This window comes from Salmo salar, chromosome ssa02, assembly GCF_905237065.1.
Source record: "Salmo salar chromosome ssa02, Ssal_v3.1, whole genome shotgun sequence".
In the NCBI taxonomy this organism is placed as follows: Eukaryota; Metazoa; Chordata; class Actinopteri; order Salmoniformes; family Salmonidae; genus Salmo; species Salmo salar.
Window position 1 is genome coordinate 81,324,648 of NC_059443.1, and position 15,340 is coordinate 81,339,987.

Genomic DNA, 15,340 nt, shown 5'->3' on the forward strand with positions numbered 1-15,340 from the left:
TCATCACCCAGCTCCACCAACACCATTCATCACCCAGCTCCACCAACACCCTTCATCACCCAGCTCCACCAACACCCTTCATCACCCAGCTTCACCAACACCCTTCATCACCTAGCTCTACCAACACCCTTCATCACCCAGCTCCACCAACACCATTCATCACCCAGCTCCACCAACACCCTTCATCACCCAGCTTCACCAACACCCTTCATCACCCAGCTTCACCAACACCCTTCATCACCCAGCTCCCCCAACACTCTTTAGTACCCAGCTTGACCAACACCCTTTGGACAACAAAGAGCCTGGACCAACAACAGAATTGCTAGCATGACAGACTGAGCCTGGCCCCTTAGCTCAGTGGTTCTCTCCCTTTTTTGGTTAATGTACCCCTTATCACATGACTGTACCCTTGGGGATAAATACAGTACTACTATATACTGCCCTGCCCCTATCACATGACTGTACCCTTGGGGATTAATACAGTACTACTATATACTGCCCCTGTCACATGACTGTACCCTTGGGGATTAATACAGTAATACTGCCCCATCACATGACTGTACCCTTGGGGATTAATACAGTATTACTATATACTGCCCCTATCACGTGTCTGTACCCTTGGGGATTAATACAGTACTACTATATACTGCCCCATCACGTGACTATACCCTTGGGGATTAATACAGTACTACTATATACTGCCCCTGTCACATGACTGTACCCTTGGGGATTAATACAGTAATACTGCCCCATCACATGACTGTACCCTTGGGGATTAATACAGTATTACTATATACTGCCCCTATCATGTGTCTGTACCCTTGGGGATTAATACAGTACTACTATATACTGCCCCATCACGTGACTATACCCTTGGGGATTAATACAGTACTACTATATACTGCCCCTGTCACATGACTGTACCCTTGGGGATTAATACAGTAATACTGCCCCATCACATGACTGTACCCTTGGGGATTAATACAGTATTACTATATACTGCCCCTATCACGTGTCTGTACCCTTGGGGATTAATACAGTACTACTATATACTGCCCCATCACGTGACTGTACCCTTGGGGATTAATACAGTACTACTGCCCCTATCACATGTCTGTACCCTTGGGGATTAATACAGTATTACTATATACTGCCCCTGTAACATGACTGTACCCTTGGGGATTAATACAGTAATACTGCCCCATCACATGACTGTACCCTTGGGGATTAATACAGCATTACTATATACTGCCCCATCATGTGACTGTACCCTTGGGGATTAATACAGTACTACTGCCCCTATCACGTGACTGTACCCTTCGGGATTAATACAATACTACTATATACTGCCCCTGTAACATGACTGTACCCTTGAGGATTAATACATTAATACTGCTCCTATCACGACTGTACCCTTGGGGATTAATACAGTACTACTATATATTTCCCTATCACATGACTGTACCCTTGGGGATTAATACAGTACTACTATATATTGCCCTATCACATGACTGTACCCTTGAGGATTAATACAGTACTACTGCCCCTTATCACGTGACTGTACCCTTGGGGATTAATACAGTACTACTATATACTGCCCAATCATGTGACTGTACCCTTCGGGATTAATACAATACTACTATATACTGCCCCTATCACGTGACTATACCCTTGGGGATTAATACAGTAATACTGCCCCTGTCACATGACTGTACCCTTGGGGATTGTCATGACGTTGCCCTCTGAGTACAGCGAGCACAGTTGACCCCCTCCCCCTCTACCATCCCCCTACTTCTGCACCATCTCCCTCTGTCTCCTACACCCAGGCTGCTGTGGTCAGAAGGCGGTCGTAAATTCCAAAGGGAATGTCCTGCCTCACAGGCCACAGTTTTGAGACAGGGTGGTTTCATAGAGAGACAAAGGAATTCTTCCACCTCAGAGGACGGGGGAACCGAACGACATTTATGTTCTGGAGAAGGTATAAAAGATTGGTGAAGAATCCAGCTACGAACTGGTCCGTTTGGTACAATTTTATGAAACTCATGAGAGACAATACGGCCACATTACCATGGCTCTGTTTATATAATAGCCTCAGTGGTGAGACTTACATCTAAATGGTTGTATAAAATTATTGAATAAGGATAGAACTGTTTGTGATATTGTGCAATGTGATTTTGGACTGTTAATGAAGGAAACTCCAATTCCCTTTGGAGTCTTAAGTCATCGGCACGCCCCCAGGGACACAGACAGGACCTGGCGTCATGTGACAGACTTTTCTACGTTCAGTATATAAACCCCCACCCAGGGTTTCTTTCTGGAGACCAGCTTACCTCGAGAAGAGAGGGCCAAGGTTTGACCATGCATTCCTCTACTGAACTTTAACCATACCACGTGGTTAAACTTTTAGACTATCGAAACCGACAGAATAATAACAAGTCTTTGATATTAATTACTAGTCTGCAGCTAGAAATTCTGTATCATTGAACGCGAAGACCGACGAAACATCCATTCTATAATGACATTAATGAATGTCGCTTTGAAAGATCCATCTAACCAAGAGAGAGAGGATGAAACTCTCCAACAAAGATCTTGACAACACACTGAGTGTAAATATATATATTGATTGCAATTGTTTCCGAATGAGTGAGCGTTCATGTACAAAGTTATAGCATATCAATTGTTAATATTTACCAACTCTGTGTGCCTTCTCTGCTGCCCCCACCCCCCTTGTTTGTTTAACAAGCCGCCATGCCGGTTTAGCCCACTAGGGCACATTCCTCTACCATTGTTTTGTAACGATACCTACTGTTTTGTATGCTTTCTGTGAATTACTTAGTTTAGTAAATAAATTATTTTAAGACAATTGATGTATGGATGACTTAGTGAAGACTGGGTTCGTGCAGATAACAACAATTTACGACGTTTGGAATGAGACTGACGCGAGGTAAAAATAAGTCATTAAATCAGAAGACTCATAGGTCAGATATTATGATATCTGGAAAATTATATTAGGAAAATTATAACTTTGTAATCTGAATATTTTCCTTGGTGCCCCGACCTTCTAGTTAATTACAGTTACACAATTAATCAGTTAATCGCGTAATAATAATTACAGAGAGTTATTTGATAAAAATAAGTATTCGGTTTTAATGATGCCCAAAGACACGACAGGATTAATACAGTACTACTATATACTGCCCCTGTCACATGCCTGTAACCTTGCGGATTAATACAGTACTACTATATACTGCCCCTGTCACATGCCTGTAACCTTGCGGATTAATACAGTACTACTATATACTGCCCCATCACGACTGTACCCTTGGGGATTAATACAGTACTACTGCCCCTGTCACATGACTGTACCCTTGGGGATTAATACAGTACTACTATATACTGCCGTGTCACATGACTGTACCCTTGGGGATAAATACAGTAATACTGCCCCTATCCCATGACCATGCTTCGAGATGAAAAACAAAATGTAGGCCTAATCATGAGTATGATTTTATATATACAATTAGATTTCATGACAAAAACACACATTTTCAGTCAAAAGCAAAAGTCAGAACACAGCCTCTCATTTCTCTCATGTGATTTCAGGTCCATGTCTTTCCACAACGAGAGCAGTGGTATGTCTTCTCGAGACAAGAGACAAGGTTGCAGTCTGAGGCCAACTTTATTCAATATATGCAAATGAATTGGGGAGCGAGACAAGGTTTCAGTCTTTGTCCAACTTTATTCAATATATACAAATTAATTGGGGAGTGAGACTTGGTTGCAGACTGAGGCCAACTTTATTCAAAATATACAAATGAATTGGGGAGCGAGACAAGGCTGCAGTCTGAGGCCAACTTTAATCAACATTTTCAAATTAATTGGGAAGCGAGACAAGGTTGCAGTCTTTGTCCAACTTTATTCAAAGTTTACAAATTAATTGGGGAGCGAGACAAGGTTGCACTCTGAGTCCAACTTTATTCAATATATACAAATAAATTGGAGAGGGAGACAGGGTTTCAATCTTAGTCCAGCTGTATTAAACATAACAAACTTGAATGTCACAACATTTTAAACAGACATCAAAGTCAGACTCTCTCTCTCCCTCTACTAATTGGGCAGTCAGTTATAAGTATCTATGGCCAGGCCATGTTTCAGAAAACGGGGGAAGGGTGGGAAGTGGTAGGGGCAGGGGAACAAAGACTTGGGGAGGAGCAACTAAAAGCAGCAGGTGAGGGGTTAGAGCCCCGAATCATAAAATGCTTAGTTTTTAAACTACATTTTAGTCTAAGATAATTCTTTAAAGAAATCAAAAGTCAATTCTATTTCAAGTTCTACATCTACAAATAAAGTTTAAACATCACAGCAATATTCTAGGGGTGGTTTTTTGAGGGTCTGAAGGTCGGTTTGCACCCTGTTTGACCCCAACCATGACCAGAACCATCAGAGGGGTTGTGTTGTATAAAGGAGGGCCTCTCCTAGGTTTGAGTATGTCTGGAGAGAGAGAGCTAGATCTACTCAGACATATACTATATAAAGCTAGCTAGATCTACTCAGGCTTATACTGTATAAAGCTAGCTAGATCTACTCTCTTGTACTGTATAAAGCTAGCCAACTAGTTAGCTTCACTTTCTAGCTCAGGCTACATGCTATCCGTATTATGACGATGGATATTGATCTGGTACCCACTCAAGCATGCTTGAGCTAGGCTTGTAACTGCGCGTTTATGTTGCACGTGGCTAGTTGAACACAGAACTCTTCATGGAGACAGACAATGCTGAAACATCAATCCATGGGTGGAGTCAGTGACACATTTTAATTTGTGCCAAAATCAAAATGAAAGAAAAGTTATATTCTTGCAAATTCAGCAGTGCAGGCTTTTATAAGACCCATCTTTATTTTATTAATGTGGCATAAACATAAACCCAAAGATATGCACTTTGTGTGTTTCCTGATAAACGTTAAGTCCATGTGATGTGGCTTCAAACAATGTCCCAACATTCTAAAAATGACCACTTCTTTTAAAGAACGTCCAGGTTTGTCACACAGTTCCTTTTTGATGAGTGGTGAAGGAAATAATAGTTTCCTGTATGCATAGACAGGTTCGAATTGATATGGATGGTAAAAAGGTTCACACATGTAAAAAGGATTAAATTACACAGTATAAATAATGGCTTCGGACGTTTCTCTCCGGAGTGAGGATTCATTCATGCTCTTTCAGTTGATAAAACCATTAACATTTCATTCCACAGTGGGAACAGTAGAAGGCTTCTCCTTTGTGTGTCTTTGCTCATGCACTTTCATGTTCCATAAATTCTTAAAACTCTTTTCACATTGAGAACAGTGGAAAGGTTTCTCCACAGAGTGTATTAGCTCATGTTTTTTCAGGTATCTTGACTGGGTGAAATCCTTCCCACACTGGAAGCAGTGGAAAGGTTTCTCTACAGAGTGTGTTAGCTCATGTCTTTTCAGGTGTCCTGATAAAAAAAATGTCTTTCCACACTGGGAGCAGTGGTAAGGCTTCTCTCCTGTGTGTGTCCTCTCATGATATTTTAGGTCCCCCGACCGTGCAAAACTTTTTTCACACTGGGAGCAGTGGTAAGGTTTCTCCACAGAGTGCATTGTCTCATGTTTTTTCAGGTATCTTGACTGGGTGAAATCCTTCCCACACTGGAAGCAGTGGAAAGGCTTCTCAACAGAGTGTGTTAGCTCATGTCTTTTCAGGTGTCCTGATAAAAAAAAATTCTTTCCACACTGAGAACAGCGGTAAGGCTTCTCTCCTGTGTGTGTCCTCTCATGATATTTCAGGTCCCTCGGTCGGACAAAACTTTTTTCACACTGGGGGCAGTGGTAAGGTTTCACTCCAGAGTGTATTCTTTTATGTTCTTTAAGGTATTTTGATGAGGAAAAAGTCTTTACACACTTAGAGCAATGGTAGGGTTTCTCTGCTGTGTGTGTTCGCTCGTGTTCCTTCAGGGACCCTAATGTAAAAAAATTCTTGCCACACTGGGAACAATGGAAAGGTTTCTCATCAGAGTGTGTTATCTCATGTTTTCTCAGAGAATCTGATGAGAAAAATGTATTTTCACACTGGGAGCAGTGATAAGGCTTATATACAGAGTGTATTAGCTCATGATTTTTTAGGTTTCCTAACTGGGTAAATCTCTTCCCACACTGGGAGCAGTGGTAAGGCCTCTCTCCAGTGTGCGTTCTCTTATGCCCTTTTAGATGCCCTAACTGGGAAAATCTCTTTCCACAATGAGAGCAGTGGTAAGGCTTCTCCCCTGTATGTGTTTTCTCATGTATTTTCAGGCTCCCTAACCAGCTAAAACTCTTTCCACACTGAGAGCAGTGGTGAGGCGTCTCTCCAGAGTGTATTCTCTCATGTTGTTTCAGGCCATCTAACCGGCTAAATTCCTTACCACAGTCTGAACAGTGGTATGGCTTTTCTCCAAAGTGTATTATTCTTTTATGTACTTTCAGGTATTCTAATGTAGTAAATCTCTTTCCACAGTGGGAGCAGGGGTGTCGTCTTGCTGGTTTGGGCATCACTGGGTCTGGTTCCACTGAGGGACTCTTCCCGCTGTCAGAGTTAGAATCTGGTCTCTCTCCTGCTAAAGAGAGTATTTGATTAAACAGAGAGACCTGAATGAAACCTCCACATGATAAAACTGTCTTCCAATGAGGTTTAATCTAGACTAGATCCCCCAATAAACGAGCAGAGCGCGTCATCACAGAGTGGCTGTAGTGCTTTGAGGCTAATATAAACACTATCAAACTTAGTGTTGTTATGCATGTATTAGACCTAATGGGTAAGTATAGGATACATATATTAGACCTAATGGATAAATAGACTAGTCAGTATAGGATACATTAAGAACAGCTGGCTGGTTAGACACTCTATCGGCAGGACAGAACCTCTGGTAAGACATGGGGCGGTGGTAAGGTTTCTCCACAATATGCATTTATGTAAACAACAGCTGGTGCACGATATCTAATATTAAAGAAGTCTCAAAGTTTTGCTTGCCTGGGGTAGAGTATCTCATGATAAGCTGTAGACCACACCATCTACCTAGAGAAGTTTCATCTGTATTTTTCGTAGCTGTCTACATACCACCACAGACCGAGGCTGGCACTAAAACTGCACTCAATGAGCTCTATTCCGCCATAAGCAAACAGGAAAATGCTCATCCAGAGGTGGCACTCCTGGTGGCCGATGACTTTAATGCAGGGAAACTTAAGTCAGTTTTACTTCATTTCTATCAGCATGTTAAATGTGCAACCAGAGGGGAAAAAAATTCTAGGCCACCTGTACTCTACACACAGTGACGCGTACAAAGCTCTCCCTTGCCCTCCATTTGGCAAATCTGATCACAATTCTATCCTCCTGATTCCTGCTTACAAGCACAAATTAAAGCAGGAAGCACCAGTGACTCGGGCTATAAAAAAGTGGTCAGATGAAGCAGATGCTAAACTACAGGACTGTTTTGCTATCACAGACTGGAATATGTTCCAGGATTCTTCCGATGGCATTGAGGAGTACACCATATCAGTCACTGGCTTTATCAATAAGTATATCGAGGACGTCGTCCCCACAGTGACTGTACGTACATACCCCAACCACTGCACGGCAAGGCACGACTCCAACACCATAATTATGTTTGCTGATGACACAACAGTGGTAGGCCTGATCACCGACAACGAAGAGACAGCCTATAGGGAAGAGGTCAGAGACCTGAACATGTGGTGCAAGGACAACAACCTCTCCCTCAACGTGATCAAGACAAAGGAGATGATTGTGGAATACAGGCAAAGGAGGACAGAGCACGCCCCCATTCTCATCGACGGGGCTGCAGTGGAGCAGGTTGAGAGCTTCAAGTTCCTTGAGGTCCACATCACCAACAAACTAACATGGTCCAAGCACACCAAGACAGTCGTGAAGAGGGCACAACAAAGCCTATTCCCTCTCAGGAGACGGAAAAGATTTGGCATGGGTCCTCAGATCCTCAAAAGGTTTTACAGCTGCACCATCGAGAGCATCCTGACTGGTTGCATCACTGCCTGGTATGGCAACTGCTCGGTCTCCGACCGCAAGGCCGAGGGTAGTGCGTATGGCCCAGTACATCACCGGGGCCAAGCTTTCTGCCATCCAGGACTTGTCAAAGACTCCAAAATTGTCAGACTCCAGCCACCCTAGTCATAGACTGTTACTCTGCTACCGCATGGCAAACCCCCAAGCCATAAGACTCCTGAGCAGCTAATCAAATGGATACCCAGACTCTGTGCATTGCCCCCCCACCATCTGTTATTATCTATGCATAGCTACTTTAATAACTCTACCTACATGTACATAATTACCTCAATTACCTCGACACCGGTGCCCCTGAACATTAACACATTGACTCTGTACTGGTACCTCCTGTATATAGTCTCCACATTGACTCTGTACCAGTACCCCCTGTATATAGTCTCCACATTGACTCTGTACCAGTACCTCCTGTATATAGCCTCCACATTGACTCTGTACCAGTACCTCCTGTATATAGCCTCCACATTGACTCTGTACCAGTACCCCCTGTATATAGCCTCCACATTGACTCGTAAGTAAGCATTTCACTGTAAGGTACCCCCTGTTGTACCTGTTGTATTCAGCGCATGTAACAAATAAACTTTGATGTGATTTGATTTATTAGACCTAATGGATAAATAGACTAGTCAGTATAGGATACATGTATTAGACCTAATGGATAAATAGACTAGTCAGTATAGGATACATGTATTAGACCTAATGGATAAATAGACTAGTCAGTATAGGATACATGTATTAGACCTAATGGATAAATAGACTAGTCAGTATAAGATACATGTATTAGACCTAATGGATAATAGACTAGTTAGTATAGGATACATGTATTAGACCTAATGGGTAAATAGACTAGTCAGTATAGGATACATGTATTAGACCTAATGGATAAATAGACTAGTCAGTATAGGATACATATATTAGACCTAATGGATAATAGACTAGTTAGTATAGGATACATGTATTAGACCTAATGGATAATAGACTAGTCAGTATAGGATACATGTATTAGACCTAATGGATAATAGACTAGTCAGTATAGGATACATGTATTAGACCTAATGGATAATAGACTAGTCAGTATAGGATACATGTATTAGACCTAATGGGTAAATAGACTAGTCAGTATAGGATACATTTGTGTTATTTGGTAGGATAGAGGATTTGGCTACTAGAGTAAACCATTGTTGTTCCATATGAATTCAATCACTTTCTAACTGCACCCCTTTATATTTAAATGAAACCTTCCAAACATGCCCATAGTAGAAGAGGTCAGAAACCTTCCAAACATGCCCATGGTAGAAGTGTCCAGAAACCTTCCAAACATGCCCATGGTAGAAGTGTCCAGAAACCTTCCAAACATGCCCATGGTAGAAGTGTCCAGAAACCTTCCAAACATGCCCATGGTAGAAGTGTCCAGAAACCTTCCAAACATGCCCATGGTAGAAGTGTCCAGAAACCTTCCAAACATGCCCATGGTAGAAGTGTCCAGAAACCTTCCAAACATGCCCATGGTAGAAGTGTCCAGAAACCTTCCAAACATGCCCATGGTAGAAGTGTCCAGAAACCTTCCAAACATGCCCATGGTAGAAGTGTCCAGAAACCTTCCAAACATGCCCATGGTAGAAGTGTCCAGAAACCTTCCAAACATGCCCATGGTAGAAGTGTCCAGAAACCTTCCAAACATGCCCATGGTAGAAGTGTCCAGAAACCTTCCAAACATACCCATGGTAGAAGTGTCCAGAAACCTTCCAAACATGCCCATGGTAGAAGTGTCCAGAAACCTTCCAAACATGCCCATGGTAAAAGAGTCCAGAAACCTTCCAAACATGCCCATGGTAGAAGTGTCCAGAAACCTTCCAAACATGCCCATGGTAGAAGTGTCCAGAAACCTTCCAAACATGCCCATGGTAGAAGTGTCCAGAAACCTTCCAAACATGCCCATGGTAGAAGTGTCCAGAAACCTTCCAAACATGCCCATGGTAGAAGAGTCCAGAAACCTTCCAAACATGCCCATGGTAGAAGAGGTCAGAAGGTGACTTTTTCGACCTCAATGCCAAAACATTCAGGAGATAGCAGTTCTCACTCATTTTGCATACCCCTCCCTACCATGAGACATCCATGTCTTCTTCACTGAAATAGATAAACAGTTGAGTTTGATATCAATAGAGTTTACGTGTTTGTAGATCATTTATTTTAAAGGTAAAAAATAAAAAATTGTCTTAAAAATTGTGAAATAGTTTGACAACCCTGTTTGTAAGCTTTCAAAAGAGCTCAAACTCAACCGTTGATCTTTTCCAGTGATGAAGACATGGACGTCTCAGGGTAGGGTATGCAAAGTGGGTGAACTTTGACCTATCTCTTGTCTAATAAATTAGACTGACCAATTCTTGGTATACAGTCTGGGGGGGGGACATATTGCAAAATTGAATAACATTGGAACTTACTCTACCGGTTGTTTGTGTGCTTGGTCCTTCAGTGGGTCAACATTTTAAACAATGTGCGTGGCTATACAAATCAAATCAAACATTGTCACATGCGCCGAATACAACAAGTGTAGACTTTACCGTGAAATGCTTTACTTACAAGCCCTTAACCAACAGTACCGTTCAAGAAGAAAATATTTACCAAGTAGACTAAAATAAAAAGTAATAATAAAAAGTAACACAAGAATAACGAGGCTCTATACATACCTACACAATGGAAGGCATCACCATAATCGGAACTAACCCTCTACTGAATGTTTTGGCATTGAAGTTACCAAAATGGGTGCAGTCAGAAAGTGATTGAAATCATATGGAATTACCCGATTCCTACAGTACAGAACAAGTGTAAAACCTCAGTAGAACGCCCCTTAAAAACCACACGGTGGTTCAACAACTGCAGAGAGTTTGTGCCCGTTTTTTAAATAATACTCACTGGTGTTATTCAGATCTTCAGTCTCCTCTCCCTCCTCCTCCTCCTCCCCTTTCACTCCCAAAACGTCTTCCTTCTCTTTTATTGAGATGGCCTCATCTTCTTTCACTATTACATCCTTCTCTTCTTCTTTCAATGTGATAGCCTCATCTTCCTCCTTTATTATTCTGAAAGCTTCTTCTTCCTCCTTCCCCCCCTTCACTCCAAAAACGGCATCCTCTTCATCATCCTCCTCTTCTTCTTCTTCTTTCACGACAACGTTCAGCCCCAGAGTTTCTTTCTCCGTCCAGTAGACCTCATCTTCTTTAGCAGGAGGGGAGTAGTTTAGTGAGCTCATGGTCGGGGATGTTAACTAGCTAGTTAGCATTAACGACTAGCCCAGAGTTAAACTAACATAACAAGCCAGGTAGTAGACAACGTAAATGGAGTAATTAGTAACTATGACGAGTGTGTTGAAACCACTTAATAAGTACAACGTTGGTGTAAAGAGCTTCAACGTTTCGGTTTAATGTTTGCTAGCGGTGCTACGGAGGTGGTGGAAGGAGTAGTCATCGTTGTTGTTGTTGAAAAAAGAGTCCCACCCCGTCCACTAGATTATACGTCACGCAAGAAGCGTCATCTGAAAGACTCACGTCGCCATCTGCTGACTGGAGTGGGAGTGAGCAAGGCCGTTCAACAAAATAATTTACTTCACTAATTCACTACACTGCAAAGAACGTCATATTCATTTAAAATAATACTTTCCAATACACAGATGTACAAGTGTAATATGAATATGTACATGAATATTAAATACTGTCATAAAAACAGGTAATGTGTTATTCTCTCAAAGTCACACTCTGTATTCCAAATTATTACTATTGCTACATAATATAAAAAGTGGGTTACCAACACAAACACTGGCATCACATGCAAATAGCACTGGATTTTATATAGTGTGAGCACACACACACACACACACACACACACACACACACACACACACACACACACACACACGAAAGACGTTTGCAACGCCAGGGTTGTGGGTTCGATTCCCACGGGGGACCAGTACGGGGGAAAAATTGTATGAAATGTATGCATTCACTACTGTAAGTCGCTCTGGATAAGAGTGTCTGCTAAATGACTAAAATGTAAATGTAAATGAAAGACGCAGAGATTGACAATAAACTGTTTAATAACCAAAAGGATTGTGATGACATCATCAGTCTACACCTAACGTGTGTGACATTCAGTCTTCGTCTCTTTCTCCTTCACATGTCCCCTCTCTCCCTCACATGCCCCCTCCCTATCTCTCACTCTCTCGCTCTGGTGCTGATGGACAGAGAGAGAGATGGATGCTAACAGGGATTCTTGGTGGGACTGACTCTCTGTGCTGGGTCCTGATAGAGAGAGATGGAGGCTAACAGGGATTCTTGGTGGGACTGACTCTCTGTGCTGGGTCCTGATAGAGAGACAGAGAGAGAGATGGAGGCTAACAGGGATTCTTGGTGGGACTGACTCTCTGTGCTGGGTCCTGATAGAGAGAGATGGAGGCTAACAGGGATTCTTGGTGGGACTGACTCTCTGTGCTGGGTCCTGATAGAGAGAGATGGAGGCTAACAGGGATTCTTGTTGGGACTGACTCTCTGTACTGGGTCCTGATGGAGAGACAGAGAGAGAGATGGAGGCTAACAGGGATTCTTGGTGGGACTGACTCTCTGTGCTGGGTCCTGATAGAGAAACAGAGAGAGAGATGGAGGCTAACAGCGATTCTTGGTGGGACTGACTCTCTGTGCTGGGTCCTGATAGAGAAACAGAGAGAGATGGAGGCTAACAGGGATTCTTGGTGGGACTGACTCTCTGTGCTGGGTCCTGATAGAGAAACAGAGAGAGAGATGGAGGCTAACAGCGATTCTTGGTGGGACTGACTCTCTGTGCTGGGTCCTGATAGAGAGACAGAGAGAGATGGAGGCTAACAGGGATTCTTGGTGGGACTGACTCTCTGTGCTGGGTCCTGATGGAGTGATAGAGAGAAAGATGGAGTCTAACAGGTGTTAGTAGTGCACTACTTTTGACCAGAGCCCTATGGGTTGTAGTGCACTACTTTTGACCAGAGCCCTGAGGGTAGTGCTGGCCTTTATATATATATATATATCATTTTTTATTTAACTAGGCAAGTCAGTTAAGAACAAATTCTTATTTACAATGACGGCCTACCCCGGCCAAACCGGATGACGCTGGGACAATTGTGCACCGCCCTATGAGACTCCCAATCACAGCCGGATGTGATACAGCCTGGATTCAAACCAGGGACTGGAGTGACGCCTCTAGCACTGAGATGCAGTGCCTTAGACCGCTGCGCCACTCGGGAATTGGGTGCAATGTCAGACACAGTAAAAAGTTTATTCTGTACAAAAGCCATTGTAGAAATACACACGTGCGCACACACACACACACACACCCCCCCCCTAGACAGGGAGAGGTTGATTCCAGTGAAACAACACGTCTGGGGGCAGTAGAGGAGTGGACGACTATATCTCACCCTATTCTCTATGCAGCCCTACGAGGCTCTGGTCTAAAGTAGTGCACTATATTAGGACGCAGACATGGTTCAGATGCCAAACTAAACAAACTAAACTAGCTAATGGTCTCCCTGACAACCAGACAGTCATGCTCGCACTGGAGATGATTTAAATGCTTACAACATTCTCCTTCATCATGCCCTCTCTCCTCCCTCCCTCCCTCCCTCCCTCCCTCAAGTCCAAAGCTGAGATGATTATCAAGTCAATTGAATTTTCTTCTTCTTCTTGTGTTTCTGTTTTAAAAGCTGTTTCAGCAGCTTCAGTGTCTGTGTCTGTGAAACCGTGGGACCCTGAAAACCGTCCCCTCGGATATCGGGCCTGTAACTCCACACTTCTCAGTTCCCTAGCTGTGACATCACTGTTTCATTCTGTTACATCACTGTTTCATTCTGTGACAGTGCAGAACTACACACACTCCAGAGAGATGTGGAATATCTGTGTGTGTGTGTGTGTGTGTGTGTGTGTGTGTGTGTGTGTGTGTGTGTGTGTGTGTGTGTGTGTGTGTGTGTGTGTACACAGTGACATCACAATAGTAAATCTATGATTTGGAAACACACATTGACACGCTGATGTGATTGGAGCATGAACTAAGTGGACAGAAAGGGAGAAGTCCACTAAGAAGTCTACACCAACAGTCGTTCCTGTTCAGTGGGGCATGGAGAAGGGAAGGAGGGAGGTGTGTGGGTGTGGACATAGTATTTTCTCTTGGTTCTACATCTCCCTCCATCCTCCTCTCCCCATCCTCCTCTCCCTCCATCCTCCTCTCCCCATCCTCCTCTCCCTCCTTCCTCCTCTCCCTCCTTCCTCCCATCCTCTCCCTCCATCCTCCTCTCCCTCCATCCTCCTCTCCCTCCATCCTCCTCTCCCTCCATCCTCCTCTCCCCCATCCTCCTCTCCCTCCTTCCTCCCATCCTCCTCTCCCTCCATCCTCCTCTCCCCCATTCTCCTCTCCCTCCCTCCTCCCATCCTCCTCTCCCTCCATCCTCCTCTCCCTCCTTCCTCCCATCCTCCTCTCCCTCCATCCTCCTCTCCCCATTCTCCTCTCCCTCCTTCCTCCTCTCCCCATCCTCCTCTCCCTCCTTCCTCCTCTCCCTCCTTCCTCCCATCCTCTCCCTCCATCCTCCTCTCCCCTCCCTCCTCTTCCTCCATCCTTCTCTCCCCATCCTCCTCTCCCTCCTTCCTCCCATCCTCCTCTCCCTCCCTCCATCCTCCTCTCCCTCCTTCCTCCTCTCCCTCCTTCCTCCCATCCTCCTCTCCTCCCATCATCCTCTCCCTCCCTCCATCCTCCTCTCCCTCCATCCTCCTCTCCCCATCCTCCTCTCCCATCCTCCTCTCCCTCCATCCTCCTCTCCCTCCTTCCTCCCACCCTCCTCTCCCCCCCACCCTCCTCTCCCTCCACCCTCCTCTCCCCCATCCTCCTCTCCCTCTTCTCATTCCCTCCTCCTCTCCCTCCATCCCTGTGTCCTACCACAGTAGTGGGCTCCAAACCTCCCCCGCTCCGCCCTCTGTGTGTGTGAGCGTGTGTGTGTGTGTGTGTGCGCATGTGTGCACGTGCACGTGTCAGACAAAGGATGAGAACCCTGTGACGGGCGTGCGTGAGCCTGGTGGATTAGTATTGGGGTTGGCGTGTGTGTGCGTGTGTGTGTGTGGGAGTGTGTGTGTGTGGGCGGGCAGCCCAGTGGGTGTGTACACTCCTCCTGTGCTGTGCTGTGTGACCACGGTCTGGTAGTAGGGCTCTGCTCCGTCAGCGCTGGAACACTCCTCGTAGCCATACGGTGGA

The 15,340-nt window shown here is 44.2% G+C and overlaps 2 protein-coding genes across 6 annotated transcripts in view; both read right to left on the reverse strand.

Moving 5' to 3' along the window:
* Window positions 1–3,896: 3,896 nt before the first annotated feature.
* On the reverse strand, window positions 3,897–11,932 carry LOC106594941 (zinc finger protein 883-like). Of its 2 annotated transcripts, none has more exons than XM_014186337.2 (2): window positions 11,000–11,932; window positions 3,897–6,608 (listed from the first exon to the last, which is right to left on the reverse strand). In XM_014186337.2, exons 1-2 carry the CDS (start codon window positions 11,331–11,333, stop codon window positions 5,239–5,241), a joined length of 1,704 nt encoding a protein of 567 aa, XP_014041812.1. In that variant the 5' UTR covers window positions 11,334–11,932; the 3' UTR covers window positions 3,897–5,238. The 2 variants fall into 2 exon arrangements, with proteins under 2 accessions (XP_014041812.1, XP_014041806.1); XM_014186331.2 differs by having other exon boundaries at window positions 3,897–6,611.
* Window positions 11,933–14,988: 3,056 nt separating this feature from the next.
* LOC106594732 (protein sidekick-1) overlaps window positions 14,989–15,340 on the reverse strand; it is a 438,074-nt gene continuing 437,722 nt past the window's right edge. For 2 of the 4 annotated variants that reach the window (XM_045713029.1, XM_045713028.1), the window contains exon 29: window positions 14,990–15,340. This exon is cut by the window's right edge and continues 122 nt beyond it. In XM_045713029.1, coding sequence (XP_045568985.1) covers window positions 15,121–15,340 — 220 coding nt within the window. In that variant the 3' untranslated portion in view covers window positions 14,990–15,120. The other 2 variants (XM_045713026.1, XM_045713030.1) reach the window with 2 other exon arrangements.